Source organism: Schistocerca americana, chromosome 2 (assembly GCF_021461395.2).
Source record: "Schistocerca americana isolate TAMUIC-IGC-003095 chromosome 2, iqSchAmer2.1, whole genome shotgun sequence".
NCBI classification, from domain to species: Eukaryota; Metazoa; Arthropoda; class Insecta; order Orthoptera; family Acrididae; genus Schistocerca; species Schistocerca americana.
In genome coordinates this window covers 1,008,076,511-1,008,092,867 of record NC_060120.1, presented here as the reverse complement: position 1 = coordinate 1,008,092,867, position 16,357 = coordinate 1,008,076,511, and the positions used below count along the sequence as shown (strand labels likewise).

At 44.2% G+C, this 16,357-nt stretch overlaps 1 protein-coding gene across 1 annotated transcript in view; it reads left to right on the top strand.

Moving 5' to 3' along the window:
* Positions 1–16,357, top strand: part of LOC124594622 (Down syndrome cell adhesion molecule-like protein Dscam2) — a 191,172-nt gene that overhangs the window by 167,246 nt on the left and 7,569 nt on the right. The window contains exons 14-15 of the mRNA XM_047132994.1: positions 1,514–1,798; positions 5,290–5,461. Of these exons, the coding sequence (XP_046988950.1) occupies positions 1,514–1,798; positions 5,290–5,461 (457 nt within the window). The remainder of the gene's footprint in view (positions 1–1,513; positions 1,799–5,289; positions 5,462–16,357) is intronic.

Below are 16,357 nucleotides of genomic sequence, written 5' to 3'. Positions count from 1 at the left end.
CGTAAGAACGTCTAGGAGTGCATGGAGGGAATTCGTTCTTCACCAGAAATCGCAAATGAGTTGATAGATCATAGCAACAACACACACTATTTTATGTTCTGAAGGAATGGCATTTTTCTGTACTATAAATACTGAAACTTATCATGTATAATGATGAAATTTTAATCAATACGACTCACAGATTGGAAATACTGGAGTATAAGTTTCGTCTCATCCGGTCAGAGTGTTGACGGTGTGACGTTTCAGTCTGTGTACGTATAGAGTGATTTTCCTAAATGGGCACAAACAATAATAAACTACATCTGAGAGGAAAGGAGCAGTATCGGTGGACATATGGCCGAAAATACTTTACAAGGGAGATGCGGCCACCTGAAAGTAATGTAGGGGTTTAGGTGATTGAAAGACACACGGGAACACGCCAGGCAAGTGGGAATGTCTGTAAAAGTGTTTCAGCTTTGGAGCACCATCATGTAGTTAGTACGGGTATAATTCGCTTGTGAAGCAATGGGGAAGGATGATTGGTCCCACGAGGCGGTCGACAATTATGCGCATTGAGGCTGGACCGGTGTTGATGGATCGCTGCGACTACACCACGGGGAGCTTCGTCCATAAGTCGGTGTCGTAAAGGTTGACAATATTGCCTCTCGTAAAGGCAGTCTCATTGGTGATACGGAATATTCGTGAGTTCGGTCCCCTGGTGCTATTAGACACCACTTGGAACACTTGCGCGTCGACGATGATGTAATGGTTATTGGGCAACACATACACACACCCCTGACCGCATAAAATTCACGACCCGGCCTTGAACCGAACCTGGGGCTTCTTGATCTGGTGTTAGCGACGTTACCCACAAGACAACAAGCTGCTGATGGCCTTATCTGTGAATAGAACGGATGACAAAAATCCAGGACGATGGTGCCATGCGCGATGAGCCTGTGAAAGAATCTTTGCCGCAGAGACACGTCCATTGCTAATATAGTCTAAAATTCTTATAATTTTTTAAACATTCTTTGCCTGTCTAGATCGCTTCCACTGTACCTAGACACAGAACCTCTAGCAAGAGTGATCTGAAGCTGGTCGTCTTACAAACAAAATTATTTAGCAGTTGTTACAAAAATTTTATAGTAGTTTTAGGAATACGTCAGGTCGCTTGTCTGCATCACTTGATGACGTCAAGTCTTACTAACTGGGGAGAAGTTCTGCACGCACCGTTGTGCAGTATGTTCCACAAGGGCGTCTCGTTTACCCCATGGTGGCGGACTACCTCTCTTGTGTTGCTACTGTGTACTCTGTCAAAGGTCTTTTCTCCACCTGCGTGTGTACCTTCCTTGCAAGGCATTTCCGTCTCTATTGCTGCTTATTCTCCCAGGAATCGTTTCCTGCAATATGCCCCTTTTTAGTAAAATCACCTTGTGAACGTAACCTGTTATGTGCAAATGAAAAAAAATGAGTCTCTTTACGGATCATCATTTCAAAGACATCCGTAACATAGCCTTTTTTTTTTCTTTTTCAGAACCCCCTCAGATAGACCCAATATCGACAAAGCCGGACCTACAGAGAGGAATGCGGACGCACCTGTCTTGTATCGTCAGTAAAGGCGACCTCCCGATCGAGATCAGCTGGCTGAAAGACGGCGCGCCGGTTCCCCAGGACGAGGAGGTCTCCGAGAAGACCATCGACGACTACTCGAGCACGCTCAGCTTCCGCAGACTCGCTCCCAGGCACGCCGGAAACTACTCCTGCCACGCGGCCAACGCAGCAGCCTCCGCCCACTACACTGTGCAGGTTACTGTGAACGGTAAACACAGGCTTCACTATTTATATGCCGTTACAAAGTTATGCAGATATTTACCTAAAAATGTCACAATCATTAAATCATCAGCAAACCTTACACGGCTTTATTTCTTTTTTTTTTTTTTTTTTTTGTCTCTGAAGCTTAATTTCCTTTTCAAATTTGTCATTCGTTTCCCTTACTGCCTTACTCAGTGTACCATCGACGAAATTCTACACCCTATCTCACTCCCTATCAACTATTGTTTCCTATTCGTACCCTTCGACTCTTGTAGGTAGTCTGCTATTTTTCTGCCTCATCAATCGTATATCTTGTTTGATGCATTCCTCCACAAATTCCTCTCTTGTGCCCTAGTCTTTATCTCAGAGTAGCACCTCCACCCATCGTCCTCAATTATTTTTTTATACAGTAGCGGAAAACAGTATAAAGGCGTAGACTTGTGTAGGAAAATTAACACTCTTGGTTAGAATAGTTGTGCACAGTGTACACACAGTGCTACGACATGCAGCGTACAGAGAAAAGCAGTCGAATACACTACTGGCCTTTAAAATTACTACACCAAGAAGATGACGTGCTACAGACGCGAAATTTAACCGACAGGAAGATGATCCTGTGATATGCAAATGATTAGCTTTTCAGAGCATCCACACAAGTTTGACGCCGGTGGTGACACCTACAACGTGCTAACATGAGGAAAGTTTCCAAACTATTTCTCATACAGAAACAGAAGTTGACCGGCGATGCCTGGTGAAATGTTGTTGTAATGCCTCGTGTAAAGAGGAGAAATGCGTACCATCACGTTTCCAACTTTGATAAAGGTCGGATTCTAGCCTATCGCGATTACCGTTTATCGTATCGCGACATTGCTGTTCGCGTTGGTCGAGATCCAATGACTGTTAGCAGAATATGGAATCGGTGGATTCAGGAGGGTAATACGCAACACCGTGATGGATCCAACGGCCTCGTATCACTAGCAGTCGAGATGACAGGCATCTTATCCGCAAGGCTGTAACGGATCGTGCAGCCACGTCTCGTTCCCTGAGTCAACAGATGTGGACGTTTGCAAGACAACAACCATCTGCACGAACATTTCGACGACGTTTGCAGTAGCATGGACTATCAGCTCGGAGACCATGGCTGCGGTTACCCTTAACGCTGCGTCACAGACAGGAGCGCCTGCGATGCTGTACTCAACGACGAACATGGGTGTACGAATGGCAAAACATTTTTTCGGATGAATCCAGGTTCTGTTTACAACATCATGATAGTCGCATCCGTGTTTTGCGACATCGCGGTGAACACACATTGGAAGCGTGTATTCGTCATCACCCTACTGGCGTAGCACCCGGCGTGATGGTATGGGGTGCCATTGGTTACGCGTCTCTGTCACCTCTTGTTCGTATTGACGGCACTTTGAACAGTGGACGTTACATTTCAGATGTGTTACGTCCCGTGGCTCTACCCTTCATTCGATCCCTGCGAAACCCTACATTTCAGCAGGATAATGCACGACCACTTGTTGCAGGTCCTGTACGGGCCTTTCTGGATACAGAAAATGTTCGACTGCTGCCCTGGCCAGCACATTCTCCAGATCTCTCACCAATTGAAAATGTCTGCTCAATGGTGGCTGAGCAACTGGCTCATCATAATACGCCAGCCACTACTCTTGATAAACTGTGGTATTGTGTTGAAGCTACATGGGCAGCTGTACACGCCATCCAAGCTCTGTTTGACTCAATGCCCAAGCGTATCAAGGCCGTTATCACGGCCAGAGGTGGTTGTTCTGGGTACTGTTTTCTCAGGATCTATGCACCCAAATCACGTGAAAATGTAATCACACGTCAGTTCTAGTGTAATGTATTTGTCCAATGAATACCCGTTTATCATCTGCATTTCTTCTTGGTGTAGCAATTTTAAGGGCCAGTAGTGTAGTATCGCGTTTGTAGTACAGTATATAACCAGAGATCAACGACTTAGGTGACAGAGGGTGGAACTCAGTATAAAGGCAGTTGGCTCTGTGTGGTGTTACTGTGTGCGTTGTGCCTTTACTGCATATAGGAACCAGGTACGGTTAGCGGCAGTATGGGTTGTGTACATAAGCCACGATTGTGTGAATTTTAATTTCACTCGTGAACCTTTCTTTTCTTCCCGTCGTTGCTCGTTCGATGTACAGATTGAACAGTAGCGGTGAAAGACTGCATTTCTGACTTAAACCCTTTATAATCCGAGGACTTCGTTCTTGGTCTTCCATTCTTATTTTTCCCTGTCAGTCCTTTTACATGTTGTATATTAACTTTCACTGTAGGTTACAACCATTTTATTGAGAATTTCTGACTTCTTACACCATTTGACATTGTCGAATGCTTTTTCTAAGTCGACACATCACAATAACGTGTCTTGAGTTTTCTACGTTTGGGTCTATTATCAAGCGCAACGTCAGAACTAGTTTTCTGGTACCTTTCGTAAAGCCATACTGATCGTCATGTAACAGATCCTCGATTTTATTTTTTATTATTTAAAAATGTTTCTCTAAATTGATCATCAACACTACGTAATCCGATAACATCATAGAATTTATTTTTTCTCTTTGAAGTTTAATCTCTTTTTCTAATTTCTCCGTTGTTCCCATTACTTCCATGCTGAATGTCAAAACTGAATTAGATGGGGGTAGGTTACAACTGTGCCTCACTCCATTGTCAACTACTGTTCCCTTTTCATGCCTTTCATCCTTACAAGGGCAGTCTGATTTCGGTATAAGTTGCAAATAACCTTTCCCTTCCAGTACTTTATCCCCATAACTTATCCCTGTAACGCAGGATCACAGTCCATATTTTGCTGTGAACTTCCTTTTCTTGACAGGTATCACATCCTGAAATGTATTTGTATACCCCTGACCTCCCCATTCTTATCAGGAATCACATCCTGAACTATTCCCCTTACTTTACATTCACCATGTATAATTGTTTATTTCAGTGTTATTCGTATGTGCCCTATGGTTTGAGAGGATGACTCTGTGAATACTGCAAGACATACAGAATCTGTGGAGAAAGCAGCTCTCCTCTCGACTCAGATTACATAGTGTTCAACTGGTGTACCGTTTGTGATGTGGTAAACGTCAATATGCGCATGCAGTTCATCAAAGTTGCTGTTCCTATGCCCAGAAAGGTGCAACGACAGCAGCCTGCTTTGGAAATCTGTTAACTAGGTTGCCTATCTGCTTGCACGAAAAAATGCTGTCCAACTATACGAAGAGGATGATTTGTTTACTTTCCTGACGCGCCTGCCACCTAATGATAAGCTGTACAACTACGCCGCAGCGTGTATTATGAATCGAAATTTGGGGCGATTCTCTGTCCACTGATACTTGTCATTTTACTGTATCTCTTGTAGTTTCACACTAACTTCTGAAATCCTTGGAAGTACTTATGAATAACACTGTACTTGCTAGAGCAGTATGTGACTAGAGTTAATAAACATGGCTTTTCTCCTGCCACTAGAGCCGCCATCTTGGAAGCGTCAGCCCAAGGACACGCAGGTGGAGGCCGGCAGATCCGTGACGCTGCCCTGCTCTGCCGATGGTTCTCCCGTGCCAAGAATCCTCTGGAAGAAGGATTCCGGGTCCTCGCCACCCAACTTCCAGGATGTCAGCATGCTCATGTCCAACTACAAGTAAGTCGAACGCACCTACTGGGGTAATAGGGGATGTTTTGCATATTACACAAGCGCTGTGTCTGGCATTGAACGGTAAATGATAACAGGAAGGCAGGTCCAAATATCACATCGGCTATAGCCCGTGACACACTTTGCTACGTCTCGAATTCATTTCAGCATAACAGGACAAGAGATGACAACCTTCAATAAAAAGTCCGAGAAAACTGATGTGCCATTTAGCCCTTCAGAGTAGCGTGTCAATAACTTCAGTAGCGTGATTGTGTGAGTAGAACAGAGTAACAGTAATGTACCGACTGCTCAGTAGAAATATTGTTAATTTTACTACTGAAAATCTGTCAGGAGAGTGTATCCTAACATGTGACATCATTTATAAATATCATCTTTCTATACATTTGTTTACTTATTCCTTGCTGTCATGGATAATAAATGCGTCCTCAAATTCAGAGGAAGAGGAGGTAAACCACTTTGGCAGGTGACTATAGATACATTGTTGCAGCGTTCAAGCTGTGAGCAGTTTTGAGTCGGTGGCCGTCGTCTGTGGGCGTTCGTATACAATGGACATACGACGTAAAATATTCCTGATTAGTGCCTATTAGCGGTTTTTTGAGGCTCATCTTGCCATAAATGATGCAGACAGAATGGAAGGAAATCCATTTGTTTACTGTGATCAAACATGAAGTTTCAGTGTTAAAAATTCTGACAATAATCGTGCTATATAGTAGATTGTCGAGTGTGGTGGGTATAGTGCAATCTACCTTCGAGGAATAAATAATCTAAGTTTTTACGTACATTGTGTTTGAAGATTATCAAACAGACCCTCTTATAGACTACCCTATTAAGCGATTCCGACGAAAAGAAAGACCTTTGAGCGGTGAAAAGACAACAGTGGTTGATAACTATAACGGCAGCAATACACATCAAAAAAAAAAAAAAAAAAATTGCATAGCCTCGGTTCCGAGAGTTTCGGAACCTATACAGAAAATTTGATTAGAGATCAACATAAATATCATTTACGCCCTATTTATTGCTCATGAAAACCACACATTGCATGTTGTACCACAATATAGCGAGACCTTCAGAGACTCTGGTCCAGATTGCTGTACACACCAGTACCTCTAATACCTAGTAGCACATCCTCTTGCATTGATGCATGCCTGTATTCATCGTGGCATACTAACCACAAGTTCATCAAGGCACTGTTGATCCAGAATGTCCCCCACCTGAACGGCGATTCGGAGTAGATCCCTCAGAGTGGTTGGTGGGTCACGTCGTCCACAAACAGCTTTTTTCAATCTATCCCAGGCATGTTCGATACGATTAATGTCTGGAGAACATGCTGGCCACTCTAGTCGAGCGATGTCGTTATCCTCAGGGAAGTTATTCACAAGACGTGCACGAAGAGGGCGCGAATTGTCGTCTATGAAGGCGAATCCCTCGCCAATATGCTGCCTATATGGTTGCACTGTCGGTCGGATGATGGCATTTACGTATCGTGCAGCCGTTATGGCGCCTTCCATGACCGCCAGCGGCGTACGTCGGTCCCACATAATTCCACTCCAAACCTCCACCTTGCTGCACTCGCTGGACAGTATGTCTAAGGCGTTCAGCCTGACTGGGTTGCCTCCAAACGCGTCTGCGACGTCTGGTGAAGACATGTGCGACACTCATCGGTGAATAGAACGTGATGCCAATCCTGAGGAGTCCATTTGGCATGCTGTTGGGCCAATCTGTACCGCGCTTTTTGGTTGCAAAGATGGACCTCGCCATGGACGTCGGGAGTGAAGTTACGCATCATGCAGCCTATTGCACACAGTTTGAGTTGCAACACGACGTCCTGTGGCTGCACGAAAAGCATTGCTGTCAGGGTTCCTCAGAGCCATAATCCGTAGGTAGCGGTCATCCACTGCAGTAGTAGCCCTAGGGCGGTTTGACTCTCTGTATCTCCTCCATGTCCAAACAACATCGCTTTGGTTCACTCCGAGACGCCTGGACACTTCCCTTGAGGAGAGCTCTTCCTGGCACAATGTAACTATGCGGACGCGATCGAACCGCGGTGATGACTGTCTAGGCATGGTTGAACTACAGACAACACGAGCCCTGTACCTCCTTCCTGCTTGAATGACTGGAATTGATCGGCTGTCGGACCTTCGCCGTCTAATAGTCGCTGCTCATGCATGATTGTTTACATATTTGGACAGGTTTAACTGTCAAAGGGTCTGTGTCTGTGATACAATATCCACAGTGAACGTTGTGTTAGCAGGAGAGCCAATACAGTGTTACTAGTGGAGGCCGAAATGCACGCGTTTTAGCTCACGCAGGCTGGTGTGAAGAGGGAAGAACTATACTGACGTGAGGTTTGGAACATGACAAGGAATGAGAATTCAGAAAGCGGACGCAATTAGTTTGATACTTAACTTTAATCCATTAATGATGAACGACGCTCTTGACGGTACACGATTCACAATATTATCTGTTCAGAATTCATTCTAATTACGGAATATGGCACCGTGCTAGGTCGTAGCAAATGACGTAGCTGAAGGCTATGCTAAACTGTCGTCTCTGCAAATGAGAGCGTATGTAGGCAGTGAACCATCGCTAGCAAAGTCGGCTGTACAACTGGGGCGAGTGCTAGGGAGTCTCTCTAGACTAGACCTGCCGTGTGGTGGCGCTCGGTCTGCAATCACTGATAGTGGCGACACGCGGGTCCGGCGTATACTAACGGACCGCGGCCGATGTAAAGGCTACCACCTAGCAAGTGTGGTGTCTGGCGGTGACACCACACGTCTATCTTTAGGAGTTCTAGGAACTGGGATGATGCAAAACTTTTTTTGATGTGTGCAGCAATAAGTCGAAGTAATAAACAAAGGCAGTGGTAAACTTGGATGTTAGTCAAACCATATCATATAATGTGATGAGGAATAATCACAAGATTGGATAGTGCAGAGAAGTGCAAAACTTAAGAACGAAAGTAACTTTCGGTTGATGTGTCACTGACAAGTAACATTACTCGATGGAACTTGGATCATTTAAAAAAAACTGTCACAGTACAGTACAGAAGTGAACTGAAAGAAGTACGCAATGTGACGAATAGAAATGACACTTGTATTCAAAGACAATATTTACACTGAAGTTACCGCGATTCATGGTGCTCACCTGGATACGCGGACGGCAAATCGTGCGCTGCAACGTACTCGCGTAATTGGTAAGGAGTTCTTGTGGTGGTGCATCTCACTCCTCTACACTGCGGTTGGAACTACCGGATGGTCATTCGTGCATCTGGACGTGCTGCAATATGTCTCTCCAACGTATCTCGCACGTCCTCGATGGGATTTAACACAGGGAATGGGCACTACAGTCCATTCACTAAATATCCTCTCGTTCCAAGAGGTCCTACACTTCTGCTATTCGATGCAGTCTTGTATTGCCATCCACAAAAATGAAATTAGAGCTGAATTCGCCCCTGGAAAGACGCACTTGTGCAAATAGTACAATATCGCAATAAACATTGACTGGTGAGTGTTACGTGTTCAAAGATTTGGTGGTCAGTACCACCATCCAACAGTATGCCTCTCCACACCGTAACATCTGAACCACCACAACGAACATGATCGACAATGCTGGACATACCCATGAGGAGACAATAGTTGATGGTAGGATGGTTCCAGTTATCAAAAACACCTTCTCGTAAAGGCATAGACCCAATGGCTTGCAGTGTCATTCACACAATAGGTATAGGTATTTTCGGTAGCTGTTAATTTTCTACATTAAAATTTCATCATTATAATTTTCACATACTTATAAGAGGTTATGATTTGTTGAAAAAGATCTATCCAATAATTCATGTTGCACTAATTGGACACTGGATTCCTGACAAACACGGCTATGCTTCATTACGAAAAATACAATTTCGGGATCAGCGTCTCTATAGCTGCATGATATACAGATCGCAATAGATAGCTGCAACACAATCGTCGAGCAACAGTGTTTGAGCTGGTCAGTTGACGCACTATGCACAACCGTTACTTTGTAAGGTCTCAGTCTGAATTTGTGCACAGCTCTGTAGTAGATGCTGCTGTTTCAATAGTCTGAAGGGCTAAATGCTGCAACGACTCTCTCGGGCTTCTCTCCAAGGCCCTTCCTAAGTCGTCTACACTACATGACAGAGAGAGTGAAGAACCCAGAAGATATGGTCAAATAAATAAATGTCGTGTGACTAGGGCCTCCCGTCGGGTAGACCGCTCGCCTGGCGCAAGTCTTTCGATTTGACGCCACATCGACGACTTGCATGTCGATGGGGATGAAACGATAATGATTAGGACAACACAACACCCAGTCCCTGAACGGAGAAAATCTCCAACCCAGCCGGGAATCGAACCCGGGCCCTTAGGATTAGCATCCTGTCGCGCTGACCACTCTGCTACCGGAGGCGGACCATGGTAAAAAGTCAATATAACTTCACACACATTTGCACAATCAGTGGGAATGTAAACGCATAGTTGCCATTCTCTGTGACTAGTGGAACGGCCACCAGAGTGCATTAGCGTTGTTACCGAGGGATATAAGAGGCGTGAACAGCATCATATGTTGGATGATCACTGTGAACGACAGGGAGATGCCACGTACATGTATGAGAGCTTTATCAGCGACTGACAGAGCCCGAGAGGGGCCTCATCGGAGGTTCCTGTACAATGATTGGTCGAGTAGTGCAATACCCGGACCTTTGGAGCATTCAGATTTGACAGTGTCCCGAGGCTGGAGTGAATCGGAACATAACAGCAGGCGTAATCGTCATCAAGGTGCTGGTCAACCACGTTTTACTACAACAAGGAAGGGTCGCCATATGATGCACCAAGCAGACTGTAGCCCCTTCGCATCTGCGCTCCGCACCCAAGAATCAGTAACGGACTCCTTATAACATTCTTTGTCATCTCACAGTACTGTCAGTCTACCAGCAGCACAAACGACTTTGTTGGAGTGGCAGCAGGTCTCAGAACCATGGACTGATAATGTATGGTGTCGCATTGTTTTCGGCGTTGAATCAGAGTTCTGGACTTCTGCGGGTGACAATCGTCAGTAGGCATAGTGCTAACCCAGAGAGAGATCCAATTCCGTCAATATTTTTGAGAGACACAGTGATGTTACTTTTGGCGGCATGGTGTGGGTAGCCATCGGTTATGTCTTCCTATCAAGGCTGGTAGTGCTTCAGGGAAGTTTGATGACACAACGGTTCATCACGGACATCCTACAACCTCATGTTTATTTCTCGTGAGATGGTATGGTGGAGCCTTTTTTCAACAGGACAATATTCGTCCACATATGGCACATGTCTCTGTTTACTGTCTACATGATGTTGAGGTACTCCCCAGACCCGTCCCCGACACAACATGTGTGTTACCAGCTCGGATGTCATTTCTGTCCCAGTGCCGGTTTCCTGGATAGCAAAAACCATTTACATCTACATCTACATTTATACTCCGCAAGCCACCCAACGGAGTGTGGCGGAGGGCACTTTACGTGCCACTCTCATTACCTCCCTTTCCTGTTCCAGTCGCATATGGTTCGCGGGAAGAACGACTGCCGGAAAGCCTCCGTGCGCGCTCGAATCTCTCTAATTTTACATCCGTGATCTCCTTGGGAGGTGTAAGTAGGAGGAAGCAATATATTCGATACCTCATCCAGAAACGCACCCTCTCGAAACCTGGACAGCAAGCTACACCGCGATACAGAGCGCCTCTCTTGCACATTCTGCCACTTGAGTTTGCTAAACATCTCCGTAACGCTATAACGCTTACCAAATAACCCTGTGACGAAACGCGCCGCTCTTCTTTGGATCTTTTCTATCTCCTCTGTCAACCCGACCTGGTACGGATCCCACACTGATGAGCAATACGCAAGTATAGGTCGAATGAGTGTTTTGTAAGCCACCTCCGTTGTTGATGGACTACATTTTCTAAGGACTCTCCCCATGAATCTCAACCTGGCACCCACCTTACCAACAATTAATTTTATTTGATCGTTCCACTTCAAATCGTTCCGTACGCATACTCCCAGATATGTTACAGAAGTAACTGCTACCAGTATTTGTTCCGCTATCATATAATCGTACAATAAAGGATCCTTCTTTCTATGTATTCGCAATACATTACATTTGTCTATGTTAGGGTCAGTTGCCACTTCCTCCAATAAGTGCCTATCCGCTGCAAATCTTCCTGCATTTCACTGCAATTTTCTAATGCTGCAACTTCTCTGTATACTACAGCAACATCCGCGAAAAGCCGCATGGAACTTCCGACACTATCTACTAGGTCATTTATATATATTGTGAAAAGCAATGGTCCCATAACACTCCCCTGTGCACGCCAGAGGTTACTTTAACGTCTGTAGACTTCTCTCCATTGAGAACAACATGCTGTGTTCTGTTTGCTAAAAACTCTTCAATCCAGCCGCACAGCTGGTCTGATATTCGGTAGGCTCTTACTTTGTTTATCAGGTGACAGTGCGGAACTGTATCGAACGCCTTCCGGAAGTCAAGGGAAATGGTATCTACCTGGGAGCATGTATCTAATATTTTCTGGGTCTCAAGAACAAATAAAGCGAGTTGCGTCTCACATGATCGATGTGTCCGGAATCCATGTTGATTCCTACAGAGCAGATTCTGGGTTTCCAGAAATAACATGATACGAGAGCATGTTCTAAAGTTCTACAACAGATCGATGTCAGAGATATAGGCCTATAGTTTTGCGCATCTGCTCGACGACCCTTCTTGAAAACTGGAACTACCTGTGCTCTTTTCCAATCGTTTGGAATCTTCCGTTCCTCTAGCGACTTGCGGTACACGGTAAACAGAGAGAGGGCATTGGTAGAGCACTGTAGCAATTGAAACTAATTCATAATTTGCGACTGATTTAAACTCTGCTACAAACGTGCCAGAGCTGCTCACTCGTCACCTGGTTTAGGCATTTCCATATTACGTATCATTTAGCATTCATTATTTGGCCATTAGACGAAATGGAAACACCATTAACTAAGAGTACACCTGGTTATATTCGTTAATAAGGATTACTTAACAATGAAAGAAGTTGCAGGAAATAGGATTCACAAATGGAAGTCAATTTGACAAGTGCATAACTTTCATTCGGTTAAAAAAAATAAAATTAAAACTCACTGCAATGTTACTCTTAAAAACAAAAATACAGGAAGCTGCGTGAAAAACTGAATGCGATCCTGTGGGATTCTGACTGAAATCGTTAATAAGACTGAAAAAAAACAAAAAACGAAAAAAATAAGGACTCATTTTCTGGACAGCTCACAATTTCAAATGACCAAGAGAAATAACAAAAAGTCGCCGGCCGAAGTGGCCGCGCGGTTCTGGCGCTGCAGTCTGGAACCGCGAGACCGCTACGGTCGCAGGTTCGAATCCTGCCTCGGTCATAGATGTGTGTGATGTCCTTAGGTTAGTTAGGTTTAACTAGTTCTAAATTCTAGGGGACTAATGACCTCAGCAGTTGAGTCCCATAGTGCTCAGAGCCATTTGAACCAATAACAAAAAGAAGTTCTCATTATAAACGCACAAATGAAATAGTTAAATGTAAGCTGCTTTGAATACAGGCTCTGAAATATAACTTAATACCACGCGCTATCTGCGATTCTGCAAACTCCACAGTCAGTACGTGACGAAAGTCAGAAAGTGAATGCATACAAAATTCTCTGTAGTCCGTTCTGAGTAGAAGAGAAAGCCCAACACTCTGGAGAGACGACAGCACGCTTGTTGCCAATGTGATAACGTGAATGTGCCTTGAAGCTTAGAATTAAGAGGGATGTAAGTAAGATTGGCATCAAATTTTATTGTTATCAGGTTGGTATTATCAAACTGCTATCTTGTCTGAACTGTCTTTTACTAATGATGGAGATAGCTCACACAGTTCCCAGCAGGAAGGGCAATACACCGAATGTGACGGACAGAAATGTTGTGCAGATGGCATGAGCATTCTCATACTGCAACGGAAAAGAAAAGTTGGTGTATTTGTTGACATCCATGCTGAACTGTTACTTGTCGTGGCTCACATGGGCATTTTACAGCTTCGGCACTCCTATGATCACAGATAAGGATGTTCCAGAAAACCACTACTTACCGATTCAGAAGCTGTGTTACACCGCCTTGTCCTTGGCAGCCTCCCAAGTTTTCCACCCGTGTCTCGAGAAGAGTTTTATTGCCGCAGCTGAGCAGTAAATACGGATTGTACCGAAATTCGGGTCCTTACGTGAGACCCTGTGATAGGACCGTAGCTTTTACCTGTATATATAAACGATCTCGCAGACAGATAGGGAAAGAATCTGCGATTGTTCGCTGATGATGCTGTAGTGTATAGGAAGTTGTCGAAGATAAGTGACTGTAGACTAATACAAGATGAGTTACACAAAATTTGTAGTTGATGTGATAAATAGCAGCCCGCTCTTAATGTAGAATAATGTAATTTAATGTGGATGGGTAGAAAAAACAAATCCTTAATGTTCGGATACAGCATTAGCAGTGTCCTGCTTGTCACAGTCACGTCGTTTAAATATCTGGGTGTAACGTTGTGAAGCGATATGAAATGGAATGAGCATGTGAGGATTGTGGTAGTGGAGAAAATGGTTCAAATGGCTCTGAGCGCTATGGGACTTAACTGCTGAGGTCATCAGTACCGTAGAACTTAGAACTACTTAAACCTAACTAACCTAAGGACAGCACAAACATCCATGCCCGAGGCAGGATTCGAACCTACGACCGTAGGAGTCGCGCGGTTCCAGACTGAAGCGCCTAGAACCGCTCGGCCACAACGGCTGCCGTGTGGTAGGGGAGTTGAATGGTCGACGTCGCGTTATTGGGAGAACTTTAGGAAATATTGGTTCATCTGTAAAGGAAACCACATATAAGACGCTAGTACGCCTTATTCTTGAATACTGCTCGAGTGTTTGGAATCCGCGCCAGGTCGGATGAAACAGACACCGCAGCAATTCAAAAGTGAGTTGCTAGACTAGTTAGGGGTAGGTTCGATCAGCATGCAAGTGCGACTAATAGGCTTCGGGAGATCAATTGGCATCCCTGGAAGGAAGAGGACGTTCATTTCAAAAAACACTACTGAGGAAGTTCAGAGAATCGGTATTTGAAGCTGACTGCAGAAAGATCCTACTGCCGCCAACGTACATTTCGCGTAAGGACCACGAAGATAAGATACGAGAAATACAGATAGTAGTTTTTCCCTTGCTCTGTCTGCGAGTGGAACAGGAAAGGAAGCGACTAGCTGTGGTAAAGGGTACTTTCCGTCAGACACCGCAGGTGGCTTGCAGGGTGTATATATAGATGTAGATGAACATTTTACCATATCCCAACGTTCGTACGGCCCGCTTTTACTTAAGAAATAAATGTAACTGAAATGACACAGAATCATAAAGCGACATGTAACATAATGTTACACAACCATAGGACTCCTTTGATGTGATCTAAAAATCCTGCTGAAATGCTGTATCAGAAGTCACATGACCACATAGAAACATCGAGTAAATTGTGTGCGCCTAAAGATTTTCAATTAAACATTAAGACTAATGAATAGAAAAGGAATTGAAAGCTATTAAAACAAATTATACTGGCACACTGGAAAGATTCACATCACCCATTTAGCTTCAATGGAAAATGTAGTATATTCACTAAAGCAGTTCCCAGGAAAAACAATTCAAAACTAGTGTAATAACTTATAATCCTCTCTATTTTAAATTTGTTTTCCCGTTATTCGTGGGGATACAGAAATCAGCTACAACTGCTGCTAAACAAAGCAGTTCATTTTCAACAGCAGAACTTCTCGACACAGTGACGTTCCATAATACTGATTGCAATTGCTTGGCAAACCGCTCGTGTGTGGAATGTCGTGGCGAGCGGCCGATTGCAGGCGATATCGCATGTGACGCATCGCTACCATCCGTCGCTCTTTGTGGGTCCCTTTAAATAACTTCCCAGTTGCCCGCCCAATTGCGAGCGCTGACCTATTTCCACACCGTTCTTGCGAACGTACGTCAGTCGGTGTTTTGCATTCGCACTGGATGGTACTACTGAGTATTTGGGCAGCTATCAGCTGTGAGGGCAAAACCGTAAAATATCGTTTCCATGTAGGATATTCATGACACTGGAGGTGAGCGGAGAGTATTACTGTTGGTCGAATAATTGTGTCAAAAAATTGACTTAAAGAGCTATTTATGTGGCTGGAAACCAAGAAAAATAATATTTTATGATCTTTTCAAGGTATGCACTTTACAGAATTGCCGCTTTTATCATGGAGTCGAGAGATATCAGTAAGAATTTGCTGTTGCTGTATCACCTCTGAATCACATTATTTTTTGTCGCTTATTCTGTAATGTGCTGAGGTTGCCAAAGTAATTAAACACGACACATACAGTAATTTGGAGAATAATTCGCTGTTCCAAATTTGTCACTGAAGGAGTTCTTTCGTCGTAAGATCACTCCCACGTTCTAAATTCCTAGTCTGCATCTTGTACTCCAAGCGACCTACCAGTCAGAAAGGCTAGAAACTTTAAACAGTTTATGTTCCTGATCTTAACCATCCAAATGCACTATGTAATCGATAAACTACGTAAAATACGTTACATTAACAGTTAACAATTGCACGGACAAGTCTGACAAAGAGAGCTTGGCACACTCGATACCACTATCAACTGATAGTATTGATGTCATGTTGACAATCAATACACAGTACCCACGCAGCTGGACATCACAATTACAATAGCATGAAGGTGGAAGACAAGAGAAATCAAAGCGGCATACTTTGATATTCCAAAGATAAGCAGCGCAAACGCGCGAAGTAGTTGGTAGTAACACCATCAACAGTCTGTATGTAAGGA